The sequence below is a fragment of the Bufo bufo genome, chromosome 9, assembly GCF_905171765.1.
Source record: "Bufo bufo chromosome 9, aBufBuf1.1, whole genome shotgun sequence".
Taxonomy (NCBI): Eukaryota; Metazoa; Chordata; class Amphibia; order Anura; family Bufonidae; genus Bufo; species Bufo bufo.
The window spans coordinates 106,643,511-106,668,575 of NC_053397.1; the positions used below are offsets into that span (position 1 = coordinate 106,643,511).

A 25,065-nucleotide genomic window follows, 5' to 3' on the forward strand; every position below is an offset into this window, starting at 1 on the left:
ACCGCAACATATGAAAAAGACACTCCAGTCCAGATTTTGTAGAGTACCTGTGGTGATATAAAAGGAGGTGACGTACTAGCAGGGATATAGCCACTGAGGAAGGGGAAAGAAGTCCCCGAAACGTGTCTGGCGTTATATCCCTGCTTTAAGCAAGAATCCGGATATGATTAAGACCATGTGCTGTATATCAGAGGGTTTTTTAACCCCAGTAAGCAAATAGCAGTATTTGTGGCATAAATTTCACAGTAATTTATGCACGTTTAATCCCAGATGTGCAGTATATCAGAGGGTTTTTTAACCCAGTAAGCAAAAGCCGTATTTCTGGTCTAAATTTCACAGTAACTTATGCACCTCTTATCCCAGATGTGCAGTATATCAGAAGGTTTTTTAACCCCAGTAAGCAAAAGCCGTATTTGTGGCCTAAAATGAACAGTCCCTTATGCACCAATAATCCTAGATGTGCACTATATGAAACAGATGTTTTTTTTTCACCCCAGTATGCCCCAGTATGAGAAAGCCGTATTTGTGGCCTAAATTTCACAGTCACTTATGCACGTCTAATCGCAGATGTGCAGTATATCAGAGGGTTTTTTAACCACAGTAAGCAAAAAGCTGTATTTGTGGCCTAAATTTCACAGTAATTTATGCACGTCTAATCCCAGATGTGCAGTATATCAGAGGGTTTTTTAACCCCAGTAAGCAAAAGCCGTATTTCTGGCCTAAATTTCACAGTAACTTATGCACTTCTAATCCCAGATGTGCAGTATATCAGAGGGTTTTTTAACCCCCAGTAAGCAAAAGCCATATTTGTGGCCTAAAATGAACAGTCCCTTATGCACCTATAATCCTAGATGTGCACTATATGAAACAGAGGGGTTTGTTTCACCCAGTATGCCCCAGTATGCCAAAGCTGTATTTCTGGCCTAAATGTGACACTCACTTATGTACCTATAATCCTAGATGTGCACTATATGAAACAGATGTTTTTTTTTCACCCCAGTATGCCCCAGTATGAGAAAGCTGTATTTATGGCCTAAATTTCACAGTCACTTATGCAGCGATAATCCTAGATGTGCACTATATGAAAAATATATGAAGTGTCTCAAAGCAGTATTTCTGGACTTGCAGACATGCAGATATCCTGTGCTGGTGCACTATCGTTGCATAAAATGGCTGCCGATTATGTATTGGTATTGACTAACTGAAGGAAAAAAAGTTTGTTTTCAGTAGTAGTTGGCTCAGGGCAGGCTTAAAACAATTGTGCACTGCACCCACAAAACACATTTGCTGTAGATCGCTGAGTAAAGAAGCAGTTCTTCATAAGATTCCTCCCTGATCTCTCCCTCACAGCAGCTGCAGCCTCTCCCTACACTAATCCAAGCAGAGTGACTGGCGGCGCTACGTGACTCCAGCTTAAATAGAGGCTGGGTCACATGCTGCAGTTGGCCAATCATAGCCATGCCAATAGTAGGCATGGCTGTGATGGCCTTTTGGGGCAAGTAGTATGACGCTTGTTGATTGGCTGCTTTGCAGCCTTTCAAAAAGCACCATAAAAATCGCCGAACACCGAACCCGAAGTTTTACGTAAATGTTCGGGTCCGGGTGCCAAAAAACCTAATGTTCGGTACGAACCCAAATAGTGTTGAGCGAACTTCTGTTTTAAGTTCGGTTTTTATTACTACAGCTTCCATTTAACTAGTACACCATATTACTCTAAGGCACTGTATAGCTGGCAAATTCAGCAATATGTACACTGCTCAAAAAAATAAAGGGAACACAAAAATAACACATCCTAGATCTGAATTAATTAAATATTCTTCTGAAATACTTTGTTCTTTACATAGTTGAATGTGCTGACAACAAAATCACACAAAAATTAAAAATGGAAATCAAATTTTTCAACCCATGGAGGTCTGGATTTGGAGTCACACTCAAAATTAAAGTGGAATAACACACTACAGGCTGATCCAACTTTGATGTAATGGCCTTAAAACAAGTCAAAATGAGGCTCAGTAGTGTGTGTGTGGCCTCCAAATGCCTGTATGACCTCCCTACAACGCCTGTGCATGCTCCTGATGAGGTGGCGGACGGTCTCCTGAGGGATCTCCTCCCAGACCTGGACTAAAGCATCTGCCAACTCCTGGACAGTCTGTGGTGCAACGTGACGTTGGTGGATAGAGCGAGACATGATGTCCCAGATGTGCTCAATTGGATTCAGGTCTGGGGAACGGGTGGGCCAGTCCATAGCATCAATGCCTTCGTCTTGCAGGAACTGCTGACACACTTCAGCCACATGAGGTCTAGCATTGTCTTGCATTAGGAGGAACCCAGGGCCAACCGCACCAGCATATGGTCTCACAAGGGGTCTGAGGATCTCATCTCGGTACCTAATGGCAGTCAGGCTACCTCTGGCGAGCACATGGAGGGCTGTGCGACCCTCAAAAAAAAAAACAACCCACACCATTACTGACCCAATGCCAAACCGGTCATGCTGGAGGATGTTGCAGGCAGCAGAACGTTCTCCGCTGCGTCTCCAGACTCTGTCACGTCTGTCACATGTGCTCAGTGTGAACCTACTTTCATCTGTGAAGAGCACAGGGAGCCAGTGACGAATTTGCCAATCTTGGTGTTCTCTGGCAAATGCCAAACGTCCTGCACGGTGTTGGGCTGTAAGCACAACCCCCACCTGTGGACGTCGGGCCCTCATATCACCCTCATGGAGTCTGTTTCTGACCGTTTGAGCAGACACATGCACATTTGTGGCCTGCTGGAGGTCATTTTGCAGGGCTCTGGCAGTGCTCCTCCTGTTCCTCCTTGCACAAAGGCGGAGGTAGCGGTCCAACTGCTGGGTTGTTGCCCTCCTACGGCCTCCTCCACGTCTCCTGATGTACTGGCCTGTCTCCTGGTAGCGCCTCCATGCTCTGGACACTACGCTGACAGACACAGCAAACCTTCTTGCCACAGCTCGCATTGATGTGCCATCCTGGATAAGCTGCACTACCTGAGCCACTTGTGTGGGTTGTAGACTCAGTCTCATGCTACCACTAGAGTGAAAGCACCGCCAGCATTCAAAAGTGACCAAAACATCAGCCAGGAAGCATAGGAACTGAGAAGTGGTCTGTGATCACCACCTGCAGAACCACTTCTTTATTGGGGGTGTCTTGCTAATTGCCTATAATTTCCACCTGTTGTCTATCCCATTTGCACAACAGCATGTGAAATTGATTGTCACTCAGTGTTGCTTCCTAAGTGGACAGTTTGATTTCACAGAAGTGTGATTGACTTGGAGTTACATTGTGTTGTTTAAGTGTTCCCTTTATTTTTTTGAGCAGTGTATTATGTGACTAATCCATCTATGGTATCTACAATCTACAGGTTGTATGCTCTGGATAACTAGCTCCACTTTCCTTGTACCCTATAATTTGAAGATTTCTTTGAATAATAATAATAATAATAATATGTTGGAATTTGTAGATGATTCTTCTTTTTTATCATTAGAACCTCCACATATTAATGGGTCCGAAAATACAGAAGAACTGTCCGTGGTCGTTAACCATCAGTTGGATCTGCATTGCCATACAATGGGCTTCCCTCCCCCAGTGATAACTTGGCTTAAAGATGGACAAATTCTTTCACAGACTGAGACTGTGCACTTTATGAATGCAGGACAGATTCTTCGAATAACCAGTGCCCAGGTATTAAGCATTACAAATATGGGAGCCAGCTGACTTTTATTTTACATTTGCAGATGCAGCTTAGCTGAGTTTTTTACTCAATCCTTTGTGGCTGAATCATGTATGTGTAATATAACTCCTTGGAAAACCACACGCACACTTGCTTTAGTGGCTGTGAGTAAGGGTTCATGCACACGACCGTTGTTGTTTTGTGATTTGTTTTTTACGGATCCGTTGTTCCGTATCAGATTTTTTTTTCCCTCTGATTTAAGTCCTCTTCCGTTGAGTTATTGCACAAAACATATCCATATGGTTTCCGTATTTGATCCGTTTTTTGCGGATCGAAAACGGAAACAGTAACTTATTAATCACCAAACACATGAGCAATATGCGCTGGACACAGCATTTCTACAGTAAGGATCAACAAAATACGTATGAAATACAGATGACATACGGATGTGTTCCGTGTGCGTTCCGTATTTTTTGCGGACCCATTGAATTGAATGAGGCCTCGGACCGTGATTTGCAGACAATAAAAGGACATGCACTACTTTTTTGCGGAAAAGGAAAACAGAAATTTAATGCACATGGAGTAACTTCCGTTCTTTTTGCGGACCCATTGAAGTGAATGGTTACGCATACGGTCCGCAAAAAAACGGAACGGAAGCAGAAAGAAAATACGTTCGTGTGCATGAGCCCTAAGGCTTGCACTTTACCTGTAAGCGTGTCTGCACATGGTGCAGATTTGTGGGCAGAAAATCTACATGAAATCCTCACCAAAACCGCACAAAAACCCCTCACAATAATCCGAACAATTTATCATGTTTTGGTGCGTTTTTAATGTGGATTTTGATGTGGATTTTCCTCAGATCTCACACTTCCATTGAAAAGGAGGAAGTCCGCACAAGAAAACCCCAACAATTGATTTCATAATCCGCACAGCAGATCAATTCCTGCACCTAAGAAAAGTGTACATGAGATTTGTTTAATCTCACTTTGCTGATACTGTATTACGCTGCAGTGTTTTTCTCACGGAAATCCGCACAGAAAAACTGCTCATAATCTGTATCATGTGTAAGTACCCTAAGTGTACGTCCACACAGTCAGGTTTGGACTCTAAATCCAGGAGTGAATTAAACAAAGAGAAGTCATGTCCTTTATATTTTCTTTCCTTTTATGATCCATTCCTGGTGTTGACGTCCAAAACCACATGTACAGTCGTGGCCAAAGGTTTTGACAATGACACAAATATTAGTTTTCACAAAGTTTGCTGCTAAACTGCTTTTAGATCTTTGTTTCAGTTGTTTCTGTGATGTAGTGAAATATAATTACACGCACTTCATACGTCTCAAAGGCTTTTATCGACAATTACATGACATTTATGCAAAGAGTCAGTATTTGCAGTGTTGGTCCTTCTTTTTCCGGACCTCTGCAATTCGACTGGGCATGCTCTCAATCAACTTCTGGGCCAATTCCTGACTGATAGCAACCCGTTCTTTCATAATCACTTCTTGGAGTTTGTCAGAATTAGTGGGTTTTTGTTTGTCCACCCGCCTCTTGAGGATTGACCACAAGTTCTCAATGGGATTAAGATCTGGAGAGTTTCCAGGCCATGGACCCAAAATGTCAACGCTTTGGTCCCCGAGCCACTTAGTTATCACTTTTGACTTATGGCACGGTGCTCCATCATGCTGGAAAATGCATTGTTCTTCACCAAACTGTTGTTGGATTGTTGGAAGAAGTTGCTGTTGGAGGGTGTTTTGGTACCATTCTTTATTCATGGCTGTGTTTTTGGGCAAAATTGTGAGTGAGCCCACTCCCTTGGATGAGAAGCAACCCCACACATGAATGGTCTCAGGATGCTTTACTGTTTGCATGACACAGGACTGATGGTAGCACTCACCTTTTCTTCTCTGGACAAGCCTTTTTCCAGATGCCCCAAACAATCGGAAAGAGACTTCATCAGAGAATATGACTTTGCCCCAGTCCTCAGCAGTCCATTCACCATACTTTCTGCAGAAGATCAATCTGTCCCTGATGTTTTTTTTGGAGAGAAGTGGCTTCTTTGCTGGCCTTCTTGACACCAGGCCATCCTCCAAAAGTCTTCGCCTCACTGTGCGTGCAGATGCGCTCACACCTGCCTGCTGCCATTCCTGAGCAAGCTCTGCACTGGTGGCACTCCGATCCCGCAGCTGAATCCTCTTTAGGAGACTATCCTGGCGCTTTGCTGGACTTTCTTGGATGCCCTGAAGCCTTCTTAACAAGAATTGAACCTCTTTCCTTGAAGTTCTTGATGATCCTATAAATTGTTGATTGAGGTGCATTCTTAGTAGCCACAATATCCTTGCCTGTGAAGCCATTTTTATGCAATGCAATGATGGCTGCATGCGTTTCTTTGCAGGTCACCATGGTTAACAATGGAAGAACAATGATTTCAAGCATCACCCTCCTTTTAACATGTCAAGTCTGCCATTTTAACCCAATCAGCCTGACATAATGATCTCCAGCCTTGTGCTCGTCAACAGTCTCACCTGAGTTAACAAGACGATTACTGAAATGATCTCAGCAGGTCCTTTAATGACAGCAATGAAATGCAGTGGAAAGTTTTTTTTGGGATTAAGTTAATTTTCATGGCAAAGAAGGACTATGCAATTCATCTGATCACTCTTCATAACATTCTGGAGTATATGCAAATTGCTATTATAAAAACTTAAGCAGCAACTTTTCCAATTTCCAATATTTATGTAATTCTCAAAACTTTTGGCCACGACTGTAGAAACTTGACCGTGTCACTTTACCCTAATTGTCACACTGCACCTGGACTTGCAGCTTGAAATAATAGGCAGTCTATGGACAGCACAGGATTTTGTGATAAAGTGTATGTTACCCACAGCCCCTAACACCAGTATGATCACCCCCATAAGCAGCAAGCCATGCTCTAATGAATTGTATTAAATGACAAACTCAACCTTGCTACATTGCTTGTATTGTTATGTTTCAATCCAATTATTCCTTGATTACAAATTATATATTTATCATTATAAATACACTAAAGAGTTGTCCCATTTGGGACTTTCATGGCATATAGACATGATATGTCATAAATCTCCCATAGGTGCAGGTGACCTGTCATTATCTCAAGAAATGGGCCCTGCATGAATGGAGAGATCACTATGCATGTATAGCTCCCTCTATGCATTGCTATGACACTTATGAAAATAGCCAAGTGCACTTCGTAAGTCCTATTTCATAAGTCCCAAACTAGTGGATGAATCAGGCATTGCACATGCATGGCGTGCGCTGTATTCACAGCAGTGCCCCATTGTTGATATAGGAGTTATTTAGGGTTGCCACCTTTCCCAACAAAAAATACCAGGCAAATTAAGCCACACCCCAAAGGGTGTGTAGTTGTGGGGGTGTGGTTTAACACAGGGTGTGCAGTCGCTGTCATACTGTGGCTCCCCAGGAATATTAAAGCCCCCATTAGCGCCCCCCCGTAATATGAATGCACCCAGTAATAGTAATGCCCCCATTAGTGTGCCCCAGTAAGAGTAATGGCCCTATTAGTGCGCCCCAGAATAAATAATGCCCCTTATTAGTGCCCCCCAGTAAGAATAATGCCCCCAGTAAGAGTAATGCCCCCATTAGTGCCACCCATTGAGAATAATGCCCCCATTAGTGACCCCCAGTTAGAGTAATGTGGCCCTCATCCCCCGGGAACAGTCACTCTGGGCCGGCACACTGACTGTAGAGTGTTGTGTGAGAGTCCGGCAGCTTTCCTGGGTCTGGTAACGGAGACCGGGGGAGAGGGGAGATGTCGTGATAGGAAAGGAGCGCAGCAGAAGAGCTGGGGACAGAGGAGCGCAGGCCCGCGGCTCGTCTCATTGTTATCCGGCCTGATCTGGGAGTTAGCAGCTTAGTCCCGGCGCGGCCGTCATGGTGTGGGGTGAGGGTTTGCTGCTCTCCTTTAGTAGCGTCTTCGTGCTCCTGCTCCTGACCACCCGCAGCCCCTAGCTCTCTGGCTTTCAATCCATCCTGACCGGCGGCCTCGTCCTCTTCAGGTTCGAACCGGTCCCGGAGTGCCAGCCGCTCACAGCTCGCCGCCACTTACTCACCGCCAGCTGTCAGGACCATGAGCGAGCAAGTCGGACAGTCTGCACTGCAGTTTGAAATGAATCCTGTGCCCGGGTCTGAGTAAGGCTTGTACCCGGGCACAGGATTACAATCCCGGACTGTCCGGGTCATTCCCGTACGGGTGGCAACCCTAGAGTTATTCCCTGGGATCGGACCTGTTCCTATTGGAAATTTATGGCGTATCCTATCTATATGCTAAGAATGTCTAGATGGGACAACCTCTTTGATCCTATGCAACAATAATCTGTCCATCAAAGGGTACGCAATAGAAAGTTTGAACAGTGAATGGCAAGTCATTGTGAAAATGGACGTATGAAATTCCCAATATTTGGGCAGCTTAATTTTCCATTGGTGTTTTATTTATTTTTTAAATAAGATGTTACACATGCTTTAGCTGCTGATGTATCATATTACATGCATTTAGATATTTTTTATCATTTCTTCTAAATTTCTTTCATGTTTCCAGGAAGAACACAATGGGCTTTATAGCTGTCTGGTCTCAAATCAAGCTGGAGAAGCTAAAAAAGAATTTGCTGTAACTGTCCACAGTAAGTGCTGGTACATTTGAGTCATAGACCATGCCAACCTTACTTGGAGCTAGATTAATGCACAGTTTTATTGATACTGTTTGCAGAAATTTAAAAATGATTGTTAGTATTATATAAAAACCTCACCAAAAATAAAAATTTATTGTTATTCTGTAGGACTTACGGTATGTGATATGCAGCAAGGTTTCCTTGTGTCCACATGCCAGTCATGCTGGGCATTGCTTGATTACCCTTCCCAAAACAGCCTCACTCCTCGGTTCCTTGTAGTTGATTCCTGTGTCTAGCTTTTTTCCATTACTGTAGAAACTGGATGAGTGTTTTAAAAATCTGGATATCGTATAGCAAACTCTACCATATGTACCCTGAATTAAGTATTATTACTGATGTGGCAGAAGTTTGCCAGTGAACTTTCCAAGCTTGTGGCACAATAGGATATTAATCTGGCTGTAGACTGGGGCCTGGAGAAAGTAAATGCCAACCACACAGCTGACCAGTTACAGACGACTTACTGTACATGTGACCACAATGTACCGTGGAGTAAATCCTTCTGATTTCTTTATAGTGCCCCCAAGTATCGCAGGCATCGGTAGAATCCATAATATTACTGTTCTGCAAAACAAGCAAATCGTTCTGGAATGTAAATCAGATGCTCTGCCAGCTCCAGAAATCACGTGGATGAAGGACGACAAACCATTAGTGGTAAATAAATACCATGGGGCGGAGGGTGTTTGTGCCTTTGTTTAGGCTGTTGGTGTAACGGTATGGCTACACAGCGACACTGGTTGTGCAACAGCTGTAGTGGCCAGGATTGCAGGGGCAGCTTGGTGTAGTGATCATTTCATAGAAATGAATGGGGCTGCAACAGGAGTTGCATGTGTGTCGCAACTCAGGGGTGCATCTAGCCTTTCTGCTGCCTGAGGCGAAAACTGAAATGGCGCCCCCTCCCTCCCCAATGCCAATTTGTTAACCAAACTCCTTCCCTTCAGCCTATGGCTCTTCAGCTGCCCCTCTCTTGCCCCTACCTTGTGCTGCCTGAGGCGATCGCCTCACTTGGCCTCATTGATGGTTCACCCCTGCCGCAATTGCAACCTCTGATTCAAGGGTTGCAGTCGCGGCACAGATGTGCAACTCACACTGCAATCCCATTCATTTCTATGGGTTGACCACTACACTGCGATGCCCCTGCAAACCTGACCGCTACAGTTGTGGCACAAACAGTGTCACTGTATAGCCGTACCCTAAGGTGTGAAGAGATCTACAGTCACTATGATTTAATAAGCTTAGTTAATCATTATATGGAATAAGCTGTTTTGTCTTCCTCAGGCTAACTTCCGAGTGCACTTTTCACCTGATGGACAATACATGCACATTGACAGTGCACAGGTGGCAGACACTGGACAATATGCCTGTATTGCTAGCAATGTTGCTGGAAGAAACACCAGAGAATTTCAGCTGAATGTCCATGGTAATGCTTATTTTTCATATTTCAAAAGAAGTTCTACGTCTTCTGCTCAGAGCCAAATCTGTCATGTGGAGCATATATGGGACATAATGCACTATATATCATACAGGAATACCTAATCATCTAATTTCTATGAGGTGTAGCTGGTTTACATAGTAACATAGTTTATAAGGCTGAAAAAAGACATTTGTCCATCCAGTTCGGCCTGTTATCCTGCAAGTTGATTCAGAGGAAGGCAAAACAAAAACTGTGAGGTAGAAGCCAATTTACCTCACTTTAGGAAGAACAAAATCCTTCCCCGACTCCAATCAGAATAACTCCCTGGATCAATGACCCCTCTCTAGTAGCTATAGCCTGTAATATTATTAAGCTCCAGAAATACATCCAGACCCCTCTTGAATTCCTTTATTGTACTCACCATCACCACCTCCTCAGGCAGAGAGTTCCATAGTCTCACTGCTCTTACCGTAAAGAATCCTTTTCTATGTTTGTGTACAAACCTTCTTTCCTCCAGACGCAGAGGATGTCCCCATGTCACTGTCACAGTGCTGGGGATAAATAGATGATGGGAGAGATCTCTGTACTGTCCCCTGATATATTTATACATAGTTATTAGATCTCCCTTAGTCGACTTTTTTCTAAAGTGAATAAACCTAATTTTGATAATCTTTCAGGGTACTATAGTCCCCCCATTCCAGTTATTACTTTAGTTTCCCTCCTCTGAACCCTCTCCAGCTCTGCTATGTCTGCCTTGTTCACAGGAGCCCAGAACTGTACACAGTACTCCATGTGTGGTCTGACTAGTTTGCATCATATTTACCCCATTGTCACTCCACGTGTTGTTGCGTGGTGCCTCCATATGGTTACAAATTTCCTGTTACCATTGAAAAACCTCTAAAAAGTACAGTACATTATGACACCATCGAGTACCGTATAATGACTGAGTTAAATTCAGAGTGTGTATGAAGTCATGGATTAGTGGATATCTGCCCCCATCACTTATAATGGGTAACGACAACTTCTCTGAGCACCACGGTAAACTCTCGGTCAGTATGGACCAACTAAATCTTTAAAGGGTTTTTTCCCTCAAGAGACATTTATCACCCCTCCACAGGATAGGTGGTAATTGTCTGATTTCTAGGGGCTGCACCACTTAGACCTCCACCGATTACTAGAAAGGGGAACCAAGCCTTATGACTGCATAACCATAGTGAAGAGGAGTTTTAATGGAGCAGTGGTCGAGGCATGCTCCCTTCCTCTCTATTCAATGCCTATGAGGCTGACAGGAATAGCCGAGCACTGTATTTGGCTGTCTCCATAAGTCATAAAGACTTTGAATGAAGTGGCAGCATACATATGTGCCTCTGCTCCAAACTTCTCCACAATGTGGTCAGGCAGTCAGGAAGAATGGGGAGTCTGGAATCCCCATTCTAATGATCATGATCAGACATTTAAAAATAAATGGCCATTGTGGGAATACCCCTTTATTTGTGGATGTTTACATGGATTTGTTTTCTTTTAATACTTTTTATTATCAGTTCCTCCATCAATAAAAGATGGCCCCGCACTAATAACTACTTTCAGAAATGAACCTGCTACTTTGGATTGCGTGGCTACTGGCATCCCTTCGCCTAGGATATCGTGGAGGAAAGATGGCACTATTCTGCATGAAAACAGTGAAAGGTTGGATTCTGAAAAATCTATAATGTGTTATCTTTTTACAAAAAAAATAAAATACGTTTCTAAAACTTCACCATTCAACTTAGGCCTCCTGCACACAAACGTATTTTTTTCTGTTCCGTTTTTGCGGATTCCGTTTACGGTCCATATGCGGAACCATTCATTTTAATGGTTATGCAAAAAAAAATAATGAATGTACTCTGTATGCATTCCATTTCCGTATTTCCGTTCCGCTGTAAGATAGAACTTGTCCTATTATTGCCTGCAAATAACGATCCGTGGCTCCAAAAGTCAATAGTTCCACAAAAAAAAACAGAATGAATACAGAAGGCATCCGTATGCCCTCCGTATCTGTTCAGTTTTTGCGGAACCATCTATTGAAAATTTTATGCCCAGACCAATTTTTGTATGTACTTACTGTTTAAACATTATTGTATGCTTCCGTTTCCGTTTGTGATCCGTAAAAAACTGATCACAAACGGAAACCAAATGGAAAAACGGAACGGAAGTGGAGCGGAAACACCACTGAAACAAAAAAAATTATAAAAGATCCGTTTAAAACGGACCGCAAAACCATACGGTCGTATGCAGGAGGCTTTATTAAACAATTCTGTAGATATTTTCAGACATGAGATTCACATGCTGGAAACAAAATCCAATTATAATAATAGAGTAGAATTATTATTTTTGTGTGGTTAGATTTTGCTTTAATATACACCTTTTATTTGGTGCATTTTATTTCCATGGCATTTGTTTTGCTCAAAAATAATATGTTCTATGTGAAACACTCAACACTTGGGGGGAGATTTAAATGAAATCATAAATTACGGTAAGTACATCCCCTGGTAGTGCATGTACCTAAAATTAAAACTACATCAGCTAGTAGTTGGGGTAAATCCCAGTTATTATTTATTCCAGAAAACTGATATAAATGACGATAGATCTAACAAGTCCAATGATCCTGCCCACTCCCCATGCATGCCATTACCCCTTTCCACAAAGTGTCAAGGGCGGCGCACAAATGCCACTTGCACAATAGTTTTTGTGAAAGTGTTGATTTTAAGTGACAAAACTGAGGTCTGCAACTTTTTTACACCCAAAACTGGCAATAAATCTTCCCTTTGGTGTTTAAAGTTTGAAAACAAGTGTGGTCTAAGGCCACATGGGGCAGATATTCAGCAGCAAAATTGCATGTGGAAATCTGCATTGTAGCACACTTGCAGCAAAGTGGATGTGATTTAAAAAAAATATCCCATTAAGATGTAGTGTTGATCGCAAATTTTTATTGCAAATATCGGCACTTCGAGAATTCGCGAAGATTTAGAATAGAGTGCTGTATCTTCATAATCGGGAATATTCTAGATTTTTTTTTTTCATCAGTAACCTCACTGCTTCTTGCTTGTGGGCCAATGAGAAGGCTGCAATATCTTTGTCTGAGCTTAGCAACATCCCTAGCAACCAATTGCCTACCACTTACTATATAAGAACCTCCCCAGAAGCCATTTTCTGCAGTTTTTTTTGCAGTTCTGAGAGAGAGCAGCGTCATTGCTGTGCTCTGTGCTTTGCTGAGTCATCTGGAAACTTACAGTGATCAGGAGTAGGGTTGAGCGAACCAGAACTGTAAAGTTCGAGTTCGTACCAAACTTTACGATTTTTTTCAGTAAAAGTTTGGATTCAAGTTTGGTGTTCGGCGATTTAATGGCGCTTTTTGAAAGGCTGCCGGGCAGCCAATCAACAAGCGTTTAACTCCAGTTGCCTTAGAAGCCATCACAGCCATGCCTACTAATGGCATGGCTGTGATTGGCCAGTGCAGCATGTGACCCAGCCTCTATATAAGCTGAAGTCACGTAGCGCTGCACGTCACTCTGCTCTTACTAGTGTAGGGATAGAATGCTGCTGCTGTGAGGCAGAGAATAGGAAAGAATCTGATATCAGAACTTGTTGTTAACTCTGCGATCTAAAGCGATTTTTTTTTTTTGTGGGTGCAATGCAACATTTTTGTACCCTGCCCTGAGCCCAGTGACACAGAAAAATACGTTTTATCCGTCTGTTAGTTAGGTGGGCATCGGCGGCCATTTTGTGCAAGTGCAGTGCACCAGCACTGCATATGTGCCAGGGACAATAATTTTATCCTGTTCTTTTAGTTCAGTGGGCAACCTATACACATTTTTTAAGTGTACCTGCACTGCATATGTGCCAGAGGAAGGGAAATAATATAGTTAATCCGTCTGTGAGTTCAGGGACCCAAGGGGTGACATATTCACATTTTTTTCTGTAAAGTACCCCTGTGCTGCATATATAAGTGTAATCAATTCAGTAAATTCATCTGTTAGATTATAGGGGGACAAATACATATTTTTTTCCATAAAGTACATTTGCGGCCTGCACTGCAAATCTGATAGTGAAATATAATCAGTAAATCCATCTGTTTCACTGTGGGTGAAAAAATCATATAGTTTTTTCCATAAAGTACCTTTGCGGCCTGTGCTGCAAATCTAATAGTGAAATATAATCAGTAAAAACAACTGGGACATTGTGGGTGAAAAAAAACACATTTTTTTGGCCATAAAGTACATTTGCGGCCTGCACTGCAAATCTGATAGTGAAATATAATCAGTAAATCCATCTTTTTCACTGTGGGTGAAAAAAATCATATATTTTTTTCCATAAAGTACATTTGCGGCCTGCACTGCAAATCTGATAGTGAAATATAATCAGTAAATCCATCTGTTTCACTGTGGGTGAAAAAAATCATATTGTTTTTTTCATAAAGTACCTTTGCGGCCTGTGCTGCAAATCTGATAGTGAAATATAATCAGTGAATACAACTGGGACATTGTGGGTCAAAAAAACACATTTCTTTTGGGCCAGAAAGTACCTTTGCGGCCTGCACTGCATTTGTGATAGTGAAAGAAAGTCAGTTAAATCCATCTGTTTCACTGTGGATGAAAAAATCATCTTTTTTTTCTATAGTACCTTTGCGGTCTACACTGCAAATCTGATCGTGAAATATAATCAGTAAATCCATCTTTTTCACTGTGGGTGAAAAAAAAATCACTTTTTTTTCCATAAAGTACCTTTGCGGCCTGCACTGCAAATCTGATAGTGAAATATAATCAGTGAATACAACTGGGACATTGTGGGTCAAAAAAACATATATTTTTTTCCATAAAGTACCTTTGCAGCCTGTGTTGCAAATCTGATAGTGAAATATAATCAGTAAATCCATCTGTTTCACTGAGGGTGAAAAAATCACTGCATTTGTTATAGTGAAAGAAAGTCAGTTAAATCCATTTGTTTCACTGTGGGTGAAAAAAATCATCTTTTTTTTCTATAAAGTACCTTTGCGGTCTGCACTGCAAATCTGATAGTGAAATATAATCAGTAAATACAACTTGGACATTGTGGGTGAAAAAAACTATTTTTTGGGGCCATAAAGTACCTTTGCGGCCTGTGCTGCATATCTGACAGCCAGCCAAATAAATACAGTAAATCCATCTGTAGGATTGTGGGGTGACATTTCCATGGTTATCAGGGTGGGTTCCTGCACCAACATAGGCCAGGTACACAATTGTACAGCCAGGGCACATGTGCAATACACCGTTTTTACACCCCGGACACAGAAAGATAATTTATCTGTCTGTTCATTCTGTGAATTGCCTACAGCAATTTTTTGGTGGGCGCAATGCAACATCTAAAATAAATATTAATAATTTAATACTTGATCTGTCTGTTAGTTAGGTGGGCGACAAACCAATTTTTGAGTGAAGTACACCTGCACCTGCATATGTGCCAGAGACAAAAATATAATTAATCCGTCGGTGAGTTCAGGGGTTGACATATTTGCATTGCTGGCTATATTATACTCCTGCTCTACATAGCAGTCAGGAAAATAATAAAATAATAAAAAAAAAATATTCTGTTACATTGTTGGGTGACATTAACCCATTTTTGCCTGTTTTATATCCCTGCTCTACATAGCAGATAGGGAAATAATTTAAAAAAATTAGTCGGTTACATTATTGGGTGACATTAACCCTTTCCCGACTGCAATCTGTATATATACGTGATAGCTGCACATGCCCCGTGCAGCTATCACGTCTATAAACGTCAAGACAGTTCTTTAATCCAAGCGCTGCAAAGCGCTTGGATTAAAGCTTCTGCCCCCGCACTGCTGCTGTCACGGACAGCATACAGTTCAGTAATGCCGGCAAGGGACCAATCAGAGTGGCCCCTTGCCGACAATCGATCCGATTTGTTAGTCTGTGCAGACTAACCAATCGGATCGCGGCAGTGGAAAAAATGCCGGTTTCAGGCTCTGATCTGCGCTCTGCAGATCACAGCCTGAAATCAGGTAGTGTCTCTGTGGCCCCCAATCTGTGCCCCCTTCCTGTGCCCCCCGATCTGTGCTCCTCCAACACCCCCCTGTGCGCGCCTGCCCCTGATGAAGTAGTTTCCCCGCCCGATCCATATTTATGTAGTCCCTCCCTGATGCGGTCCGCCCCATGCTGTCTCCCCGCCCCTCCTGCCCCAGCCTCCCTCACCCTCAAGGTTAGCTGCCGTACCCCAATACAACCCCCCCCCATTCCAGCGCTGCCCCCGATCCTGTGCCCCTGCTGTGTGTGATGGCGGCGGCTCCATTCCTGAGCCGCCGCCATCAGCAGCGAGTGTCAGCTCTATGCTGACACTCTGCTGTAACCCCATAGATGCTGCGGTTGCAGCATCCATGGGGTTAATAGAGGGAGGGAGCTCCCTCTCTGAACCATCGGGGCTGCAGCGCTGATAGCAGCACCCGATGGTTGCCATGGCAACCGGACGCTTTGCAAAGGCGTCCGGTTGCCATGGCAAAGGCATCCGGTGCTGCCACCTACAGGGCATATAATAGTATTATACTTTGCAATGCAAGAGCATTGCAAAGTATAGTACAGCCATCAGCCCCATTGGATCTTCATGATCCAAGAGGGACTTGATAAAAAAGAAAGTGAAAATAATAAAAATGAAAAATAAATAAATAAAAATGTAAATTAAAAAAAGAAATTGCCTTTTCCTATAAAAAAAATAAAAAAATAAAATACACATATTAGGTGTCACCACGTCCGTAACGACCGTCTCTATTAATATATCACATGATAGACCCAGTCCGATAAACACTATTAAAAAAAAAAAAAAAAAAAATGTGCCAAAAAAAGCTATTTTTGTCACCTTACATCACAAATAGTGCAACAGCAAGCGATAAAAAAGGCTTATGACCCCCAAAATAGTACCAATTAAACCGTGACCTCATCCCGCAAAACTTGATACCCTATTTAAGACAATCGCCCAAAAAATATAAAAGCTATGGCTCTCAGACTATGGAGACACTAAAACATAATTTTTTTGGTTTCAGAAATGCTATTATTGTGTAAAACTTAAATAAATAAGAAAAAGTATACATATTAGGTATTGCCACGTCCGTAACGATCTTCTCTATAAAACTATCACATGACCTAACTCCTCAGATGAACGCTGTAAAAATAAATAAATGAAAGCTGTTCCAAAACAGCCAATTTTTTGGTCACCTTGCCATATAAAGTGTAATAATGAATGATCAAAAAATCCTATGTACCCAAAAATGGTACCAATTAAAACCTCAACACTTTCTGCAAAAAACGAGCCCTTGCACAAGACGATCGGCAGAAAAATAAAAAACATATGGCGTTCAGAAAACCAATCCAGCAAAATCTGCCTTCCAAAAACCGTATGGCATTCCTTTCCTTCTGCGCCCTGCCGTGTGCCCGTACAGCAGTTTACGACCACATGTGGGGTGTTTCTGTAAACCGCGGAATCAGGGTAATAAATATTGAGTTTTGTTTGGCTGTTAACCCTCAATGTGTTAAATAAAAAAATGCAATAAAATGGAAAATCTGCCAAAAATGTGAAATTTAATCTCCATTTTACTTTAATTCTTGTGGAACACCTAAAGGGTTAAAAAAGTTTGTAAAATCAGTTTTGAGTAACTTGAGGGGTGTAGTTTCTGCAATGGGGTCATTTATGGGGGTATCCACTATGTAGGCCCCACAAAGTGACTTCAGACCTGAACTGGTCCTTATAAAGTGGGTTTTGGAAATTTTCTTAAAAATTTTAAGAATTGCTTCTAAACTTCTAAGCCTTCTAACGTCCTAAAAAAATAAAATGACATTTCCAAAATGATGCCAACATAAAGTAGACATATGGGAAATGTTAAGTAATAAATATTTTATTAGGTATGACTTTCTGTTTTAGAAGCAGAGAAATTGAAATTTGTAAAATTGGGAGTAGGCGACAGAACCTTCAGCGTTATTTGGTAGGCCCGAATGCCGCTCTACGAATGGTGAGGCCGATAGTAGATTGGGTGGCTGACAGTGCCTCCAGTTCCTTCACATTGTCTGCCACCCAGTCCCCTGCTGAAAGATCAGAGTTGGAACCTCCAGCCCATGGCCATCTTTCACTTCACCCACTTGCAAATCAGCCAAGCAGTCTGAGCCCCAAGTCATGCAGCAGTCTTTTCTGCATTTTGATGACTCTGTTAGCAGGGTTTACCAGGGCCATCCACATAGCCCTGCACCAGAAGAGGAAGAGATTGAGTGCACCGATGCCCGACCACTTATGTTTCAGGATGAGTACATGGGAGGACCACCGCAACACGTCTCGGATGATGACGAAACACAGGTGCCAACTGCTGTGGCTTTCTGCAGTGTGCAGATCGACAAGGAGGGCAGGGGTGAAGACTGGAATCAAGGTCATGCGAGTGACCCCACATGGAATCAAGGTCATGCGAGTGACCTGTGTAGTTCGGAGGAAGAGGCGGTGGTCGCACACAGCCACCAGCACAGCAAAAGAGGGAGCAGGGTGCAAAAGCGGAGCGGTTGTCTCCTAGACAGTACGCCTGCTACTGCCCACTGCACCAAGGGACCGAGCACACCAAAGCCAGCTCCAAGCAGTTCCCTGGCGTGGCAGTTCTTCAGACAATGTGCTGACGACAAGACACGAGTGATTTGCACACTGTGCAATCAGAGCCTGAAGCGAGGCATAAATGTTCTAAACCTGAGCACAACCTGCATGACCAGGCATTTAAGTGCAAAGCACGAGCTGCAGTGGAGTAGACACCTCAAAAACCAAGAAAGGTCTCTGGTTCCTCCTGCTTCCTCTTCTGCTGCAGCCTCTTCATCCCCTCTGGAGTGACAGTGGCACCTGCCACTCCGCAAACAGAGGATGTTCCAGCAACGCCACCACCTGGGTCACCAAGCATCTCCACAATGTCCCATGGAAGCGTTTAGCTGTCTATCTCCCAAACACTGGAGCGAAAGAGAAAGTACAACCCCTACCCACCCCCGATCCCTGGCCCTGAATGCCAGCAATTCCAATTCCAAATTTCTGGCCTTTGAAATGCTGTCATTCCGTCTGGTGGACACGGACAGTTTTAAGAATCCGATGGTGGTGGCTGTCCCACAGTATGTTGTGCCCAGCCGCGACTACTTTTTCAGGTGAGCCATCCCTTCCCTGCACAACCAAGTGGGGGACAAAATCAGGTGTGCACTGGGCAACACCATCTGTGGCAAGGTCCACCTAACTACGGATATGTGGACCAGTAAGCACGGTCAGGGACGTTATATCTCCCTAACAGCACACTGGGTAAATGCAGTGGCGGCTGGACCTGAGGCGGATGGCAGTTTGGCGCATGTCCTTCCACCACCGAGGATTGCAGGGTGCTTCAGTCTGCCTTCTGTTGCTTCCTCCGCCTATTCGGCTTCCTCATCCTCTACCGCCTCCTCATCCGGTCAGCGTAACACCTTCACCACCAACTTCAGCACAGCAAGGGGGAAACAACAGCACGCAGTTTTGAAACTTTTCTGTTTGGGGGACAAACCCCACCCCGTGCAGGAGCTGTGGACGAGCATGGAACAACAGACCAATGAGTGGTTGGTGCCAGTGAGCCTCAAGCCCAGCCTGGTGGTGTGCGTAATGGGTGAAATCTCATAGCAGCTCTGGGCCTAGCCAGTTAGACGCACATCTCTTGCGTGGCGCATGTGCTGAATTTAATTTAATAACTTGTCCCACATTTACACCTTGTCAGATTTCCCTCCCTTGGATGCGGGATTCCTTTTCTCAGGCCCCCTCTCCGGCATGGAACCCTGATTCCCCGTTACCCGTGATCACCATGGTAGGCGCATAAAAGAACATCGAAAGTTGATAGGGAAGATATCCAATTGGATCGTGGACATTACGGGAACGTGCGATCAGGCAGAAGTTATCTAGAGTCAACAAAGCGGCAGCAGGGCCTCTTCTCCTGTATAACGTTTCCTCATCCAAAATACCACAGTGACATTCCCTGTAATTTTTTATTACTCATTCCAATAACAGGGCATCTTAAGAGTCCTGTATTGTTATTTATCATCACTACCTCCCCGAGTTGGGAGTGGGTAATTGCCGCACGCCCCCTCCTTTCCTTCGATTCTTCCGCTTTAATAACTTGTCCCACATTTCCACCTGATCTGATTTCAGCCATTGACCTCCTTTGGATGTGGTATCCCTTTCTCTGGCTCCCTCTCTGCCATGGAACCCTGATTCCCCATTACCCGTGATCACCATTGTAGGCGCATAAAAGAACATAGAAAGTTGATAGGGAAGATATCCAATTGGATCGTGGACGTCATGGGGACGTGCGACATGGTTGAGCAGTCAACTTCTGGGTCTCCAAATTGAGCTTGCCCTTTACACCTTGGAGGTGAATGTGAATGTGTGAATGTTTGTTTAGCATGGCAGACAAACGCAGCCGCCTGTCCACAGCCAATGTGGACAAGCTCATGTTCATTAAAATGAACCAGGCAGGGATCCCACAGGACTTGTCCGTACCATGTGCAGAATAGACATGTATACCGGCCTCACACAGCCATTGTTGTACTCCAGCGCACTTTTTCTTTGTTTTATTTTTTATATTTCCCAATGTTTTGGGGTGTACCCAATTTATTTATTTTTTAAATAAAAAATAAAAAACAAAAACCATTGTTGGCTGCCTCCTCCTCCTCCAACGCTGCTTCCACCTGCACCGCCACATCCACCGCCTCCTCAACCTCCTACTCCATATGGACCTCCTCCTCCTAGATCAAAATTATTATTTTTTATTTTTACGTGTTTTATGTTATTTTAAGTCATTTCCCTATTCACATTTGTTTGCAGAGCAATTTCCATGCTCTTAACCACATTTTGCTGCCTTTTGCAGCCCTCTAGCCCTTTCCACGACTTTTTTAGAGCCATTTTAGTGCTCCAAAGTTCGGGTCCCCATTGACTTCAATGGGGTTCGGGTTCAGGATCAAGTTCGGGTCCCGAACTCGAACTTTTTTGAACCCGGCGAACCCGAACATCCAGGTGTCCGCTCAACTCTAATCAGGAGTTCTTTCTCACAGTCATGAAAGTTGCTGCTAACCATTTTCTGCAGTTTCAGGAAACTCCTAGCAGCTTGAAAAATGTAGCAAAAGTGAGCCACGCCTGTATTTCGCGCGCAATACGTGCATATTACATTGACGATTTTCGCAATCAAGAAAATAATGTCTGGAGATTGCGAATTCTAGCATTTGCAAATTTATGAAGAATATTAGGCCAAAAATTTGTGAAATATCGTGAAAACGAATATTGCCTATGCTGCTCATCACTATTAAAGGGGTTCTGCACTTTGTTTAAACTGATAATCTATCCTCTGGATAGATCATCAGCTTCTGATCGGCGGGGGTCCAACACCCGGGACCCCCGCTGATCAGCTGTTTGAATGGAGCTTAGCCCCGCCCAGGCCAGTTGATACAAGTTGTGACGTCACTTGGCCAGCGGTAAACAGTGAGAAGGCCGCGGCGCTGCTGGAGCGCCGCTGCCTTCTCAAACAGCTGATCGGCGGGGGTCCCGGGTGTCGGACCCCTGCCGATCAGAAGTTGATGATCTATCCAGAGGATAGATTATCAGTTTAAACAAAGTGCAGAACCCCTTTAATATGCTGTGGATTTCACATTTTGCAATGCATAGGAGGAAATCTGCAGCACAATCCACATCAGAATCAGCATGTATCCTGTGTATATTGTGCTTCAGATCCAGGGCAAAATGCGCAGCATGTTCTCCACACCAAAATGCTTCTTGAATGAACATAGTCTGTGGGTTTCTCAGGGAAAATTCAGGGTCGCCATTGACAGACATAATGACAACCAGCTGGAAATTAAATGGAAATATGTGCTTAAATGGGTTCTGCCATTAGAGTCAAACCTCTTCAGAATGTGACTTCAGGTCAAAAACTGTTGATTTGATTGGGGTAAGCTGCCCCAGCCATGGTCTCTGCAAGGGCAACAAAGTATTAAGTAGGATACAATTCCACAGTGCGGATACAATTCCACAGTGCGGTTGTGTTACAGTTGTAAGTACCGTATGAGCTTCAGATGGCTGTTGTAAGCTAATGAAGACTGCACGGTTTAGTTGGTCTGTATTTCTAATGGCTGCGCAGCATGTTCAATACCACGTGGCCATTAACAATGCCGACCGACTAAATAGTGCGGTAATCATTAGTCAACAAGAGCCAGGTGCGTCCGATTCCGGCTTCTGGTACTCGACTGTGACACAACCGTGAAATCATCACCCTGGGTGGTCATGCCCTTACATTGCAGCTCCTATTCTGGAAGACTGTTCGAGCCTGCCAGAATGGGAGCTTCACGTGCAGAGAGCCTCTCCATTCTGGCTGATAGAAGGTAGAGGGTGTCTAATAAGCACATGGACAGGGGTTGTTTTCATCAGATAATCCCTTTAGGCTACGTCTACACGACGACATTTGTCGCACAATTTTTATAATAGCAGTCTATGGTGTCGCACATTCGAGATGGATTTTTCTGCGACTGTTGCGTCGCAGTCGCAGCATGTTGCAGTGCGACACCATAGACTGCCATTATAAAAATTGTCACGCGACATTAGTGCAACAAAATGTTGCTCTACAAATGTTGCAGTGTAGTTGTGCCCTATCTGTCGCGCGACAAATGTCGTTGTGTAGACGTAGCCTTAACCAGTGCTGGACTGCCAGTCTGTGCTTATATCTGCAAGAGAGTTACTGAACGTCCTTGTTGCAGAGAAGGCAGTTGCACGTTAATCACACAGTTGGGAGCTCACTGTCAGTGGCAGCAGGGCTCCCCATAGAGGGCAGGGACATATTTTTACCATCCCTGCCTTTTCCATCGCTGTATACACAGCACTCAAGGGGAGCCATTTATTAAGGGACCTGCAAACATTTTAGTTGAAAGAATTGTGTAAGTCCTGTTTTTAACCGGCCATGGGTGAATGTTTAGTCCCACGTTCAGTTTTACAACATGTACAGCAGTTGGGAGGGATGGGGTGAGTCCGGGGCAGTGTTGGGGTCGGGACTCTAGCCCTGGAAAATTTACAAATATTTACCCCTCAGGGACTCTAGTAGTGTTTCTCTCCAGGCACACAGACTGCCATGGATACACCTAATTGATGACGAGGCGCATGAGTTGCAGAGAGAGCAGAGCCTCTAGATATATGACGGCAATGCCCCCGTTGCTCCTGGAGGCTCATTTACATGTATATAAACCTTTTTCTTAGCAATGTGTGCGCACTAGTGTTGAGTGAATCAAAGTCGACAAAGTGGACTTCAATCTGAATTTCAGGGAAAATTCGATTTGCCGTGAAGCCGAATCTCTTCATGCTTCTTGGTAGCGAGTCGATTTTCCCTGAAATCGTGTAAAAAACAAAACAAGTCATACCTACGTACCTCATTCATTTGGTGGGCTGGCCACCGCCATCTTGATTGAAGATCTCGCACGAAATCCCATGCGCGGTAACGTCAGATCCTCGACAAGATGGCGGCAGCCAGTCATTGTGAGTAAATAGATGAGGTGGGTATGATGTAATTAATTTTTTTATTTTTTATTTTACACTGTATTATTACTGTCAGATGCCGCGATCAGCTACTGTATGAATGTGGCATCTGAGGGGTGCAATGACAGGGAGCGGTGCAATCACCGCTCCCTGTCATTGCACGCACTACTTACAAAGAAATGCGCTTTGTGACAAAGTAATTTGTCACAAAGCTAATTTTTTTGCAAAATTTGATGAAGGAGCCGAATCGAATTTTTGAATACTTCGCTCATCTCTAGCGGGCACATTTGAACAACACAGATGCCTTCGGCTGCCAAGTGCACATGTAACAAGCCGGTACAGCGTGGTGAGTGGAGACTTGAGAGATATAATCTCTAACTACTGTTCCCGATCCCATACGGGTAAGACACTTATTTACACCTTACTCACGACCTGTATATACTACTAATATCAGCCGGAACAACAGGTCCTGTCTCTCGGGATGAAATCCCTTGATATATATATATATCCCTATATGACTGAGGGATACCATCTGTGCACCTTTGATACAGCACCACCAGTGTGCATTTATCCTGCGGCTTCTTTTCATTTACTTTTAATTAGTGTGTGAGATTGTATTTTATTGTTTATTCTTTTATGTCTTTTTATCAATTGCTGATTTTCAATTAATTGTTATAATAAATTGGCACGTTCTATATGACCCACATAATTGAGTGCCAGTCTTATATCTTTTGTTTCCAATTTTCCCCTTACTGATTGGGTGATCAGTTTTAGACTAGAGCACCAGTTCCAGCCTGTAAAGGTGGTGAGCTATCCACTTTAGTGTTATTGTATTCCCTTGAGTAAAATGTGTCTATTGTTTTGTGTCTACAGCTTCTAAGCCGTTCTATTTGTCTCTATGGTAACAGAAGTAGTGTGATCTTACAGTCATACATGCTCTTGCTGACCTACCAAAAGTAGTAGGGAACAGGTGGAAGAGAATGGGACTTCAGGGTTCAAACTGTAGAGTTTTTTTTTATAGTCTGTTTTGTTTCCATGTCTGCAAATGAGCTGTAGACACAAACAAGGAATTTCTATGTAAAGGATGTATTAAATAACCTGATGTGTTGTTCATTTTAGGTATAACATTTCAGGATCTGGTTCACTGTACTTTCCACTAACAGACATCACTGACTCTGGTCATTATGTCTGCTTGGCAACTAATGTGGCAGGGTCTAGCCAGAGGAAAACTGAGCTTCTAGTATATGGTATGTATGTAAGTGAAGAGATCTGTTCATTGTAACTAAGCTGTGAAGCAGAACAAAAGACATACAGAGGAGCAGATTTACTAATCCTGTAGTTGGCGTAAGCTTAGACCGGCTGTCCAGACCTGCCCCACATTTCTACAGTGGCCCAGTCTGGATGAGAAATGTGGTGCAGGGACGGACACTTTTCTCTGACTCTCTAACAACTATTGGTTGTCTATGTTTTAGATATCATTTTAGCAAGAATTGTACCACAAGGACGCATATTAGGCCCCACCCTCCCACAAAGCCACACCCTCTTTCCTACTACGCCACCACCTTTCTTGGACTAGGCACATATCATTTCTCTAAAACTGGATTGACGCAATTATGCAAAAAGAAAAAGGTGCACTCAAATCAAGGCCATTTGGGTCACTGAATGTGAAACAACCTGGGCTAGCTAT

The 25,065-nt window shown here is 43.5% G+C and overlaps 1 protein-coding gene across 3 annotated transcripts in view; it reads left to right on the top strand.

Annotated features, from left to right (window-relative positions):
• HMCN1 (hemicentin 1) overlaps positions 1–25,065 on the top strand; it is a 723,834-nt gene that overhangs the window by 441,078 nt on the left and 257,691 nt on the right. For all 3 annotated transcript variants that reach the window (XR_005774384.1, XM_040408842.1, XM_040408843.1), the window contains 6 exons: positions 3,499–3,695; positions 8,275–8,356; positions 8,919–9,055; positions 9,680–9,821; positions 11,357–11,501; positions 24,498–24,625. Coding sequence is in view for 2 of the 3 variants with exons in the window: in XM_040408842.1 (XP_040264776.1) it covers positions 3,499–3,695; positions 8,275–8,356; positions 8,919–9,055; positions 9,680–9,821; positions 11,357–11,501; positions 24,498–24,625 (831 nt within the window). In the remaining variant the exon portion in view is untranslated. The remainder of the gene's footprint in view (positions 1–3,498; positions 3,696–8,274; positions 8,357–8,918; positions 9,056–9,679; positions 9,822–11,356; positions 11,502–24,497; positions 24,626–25,065) is intronic.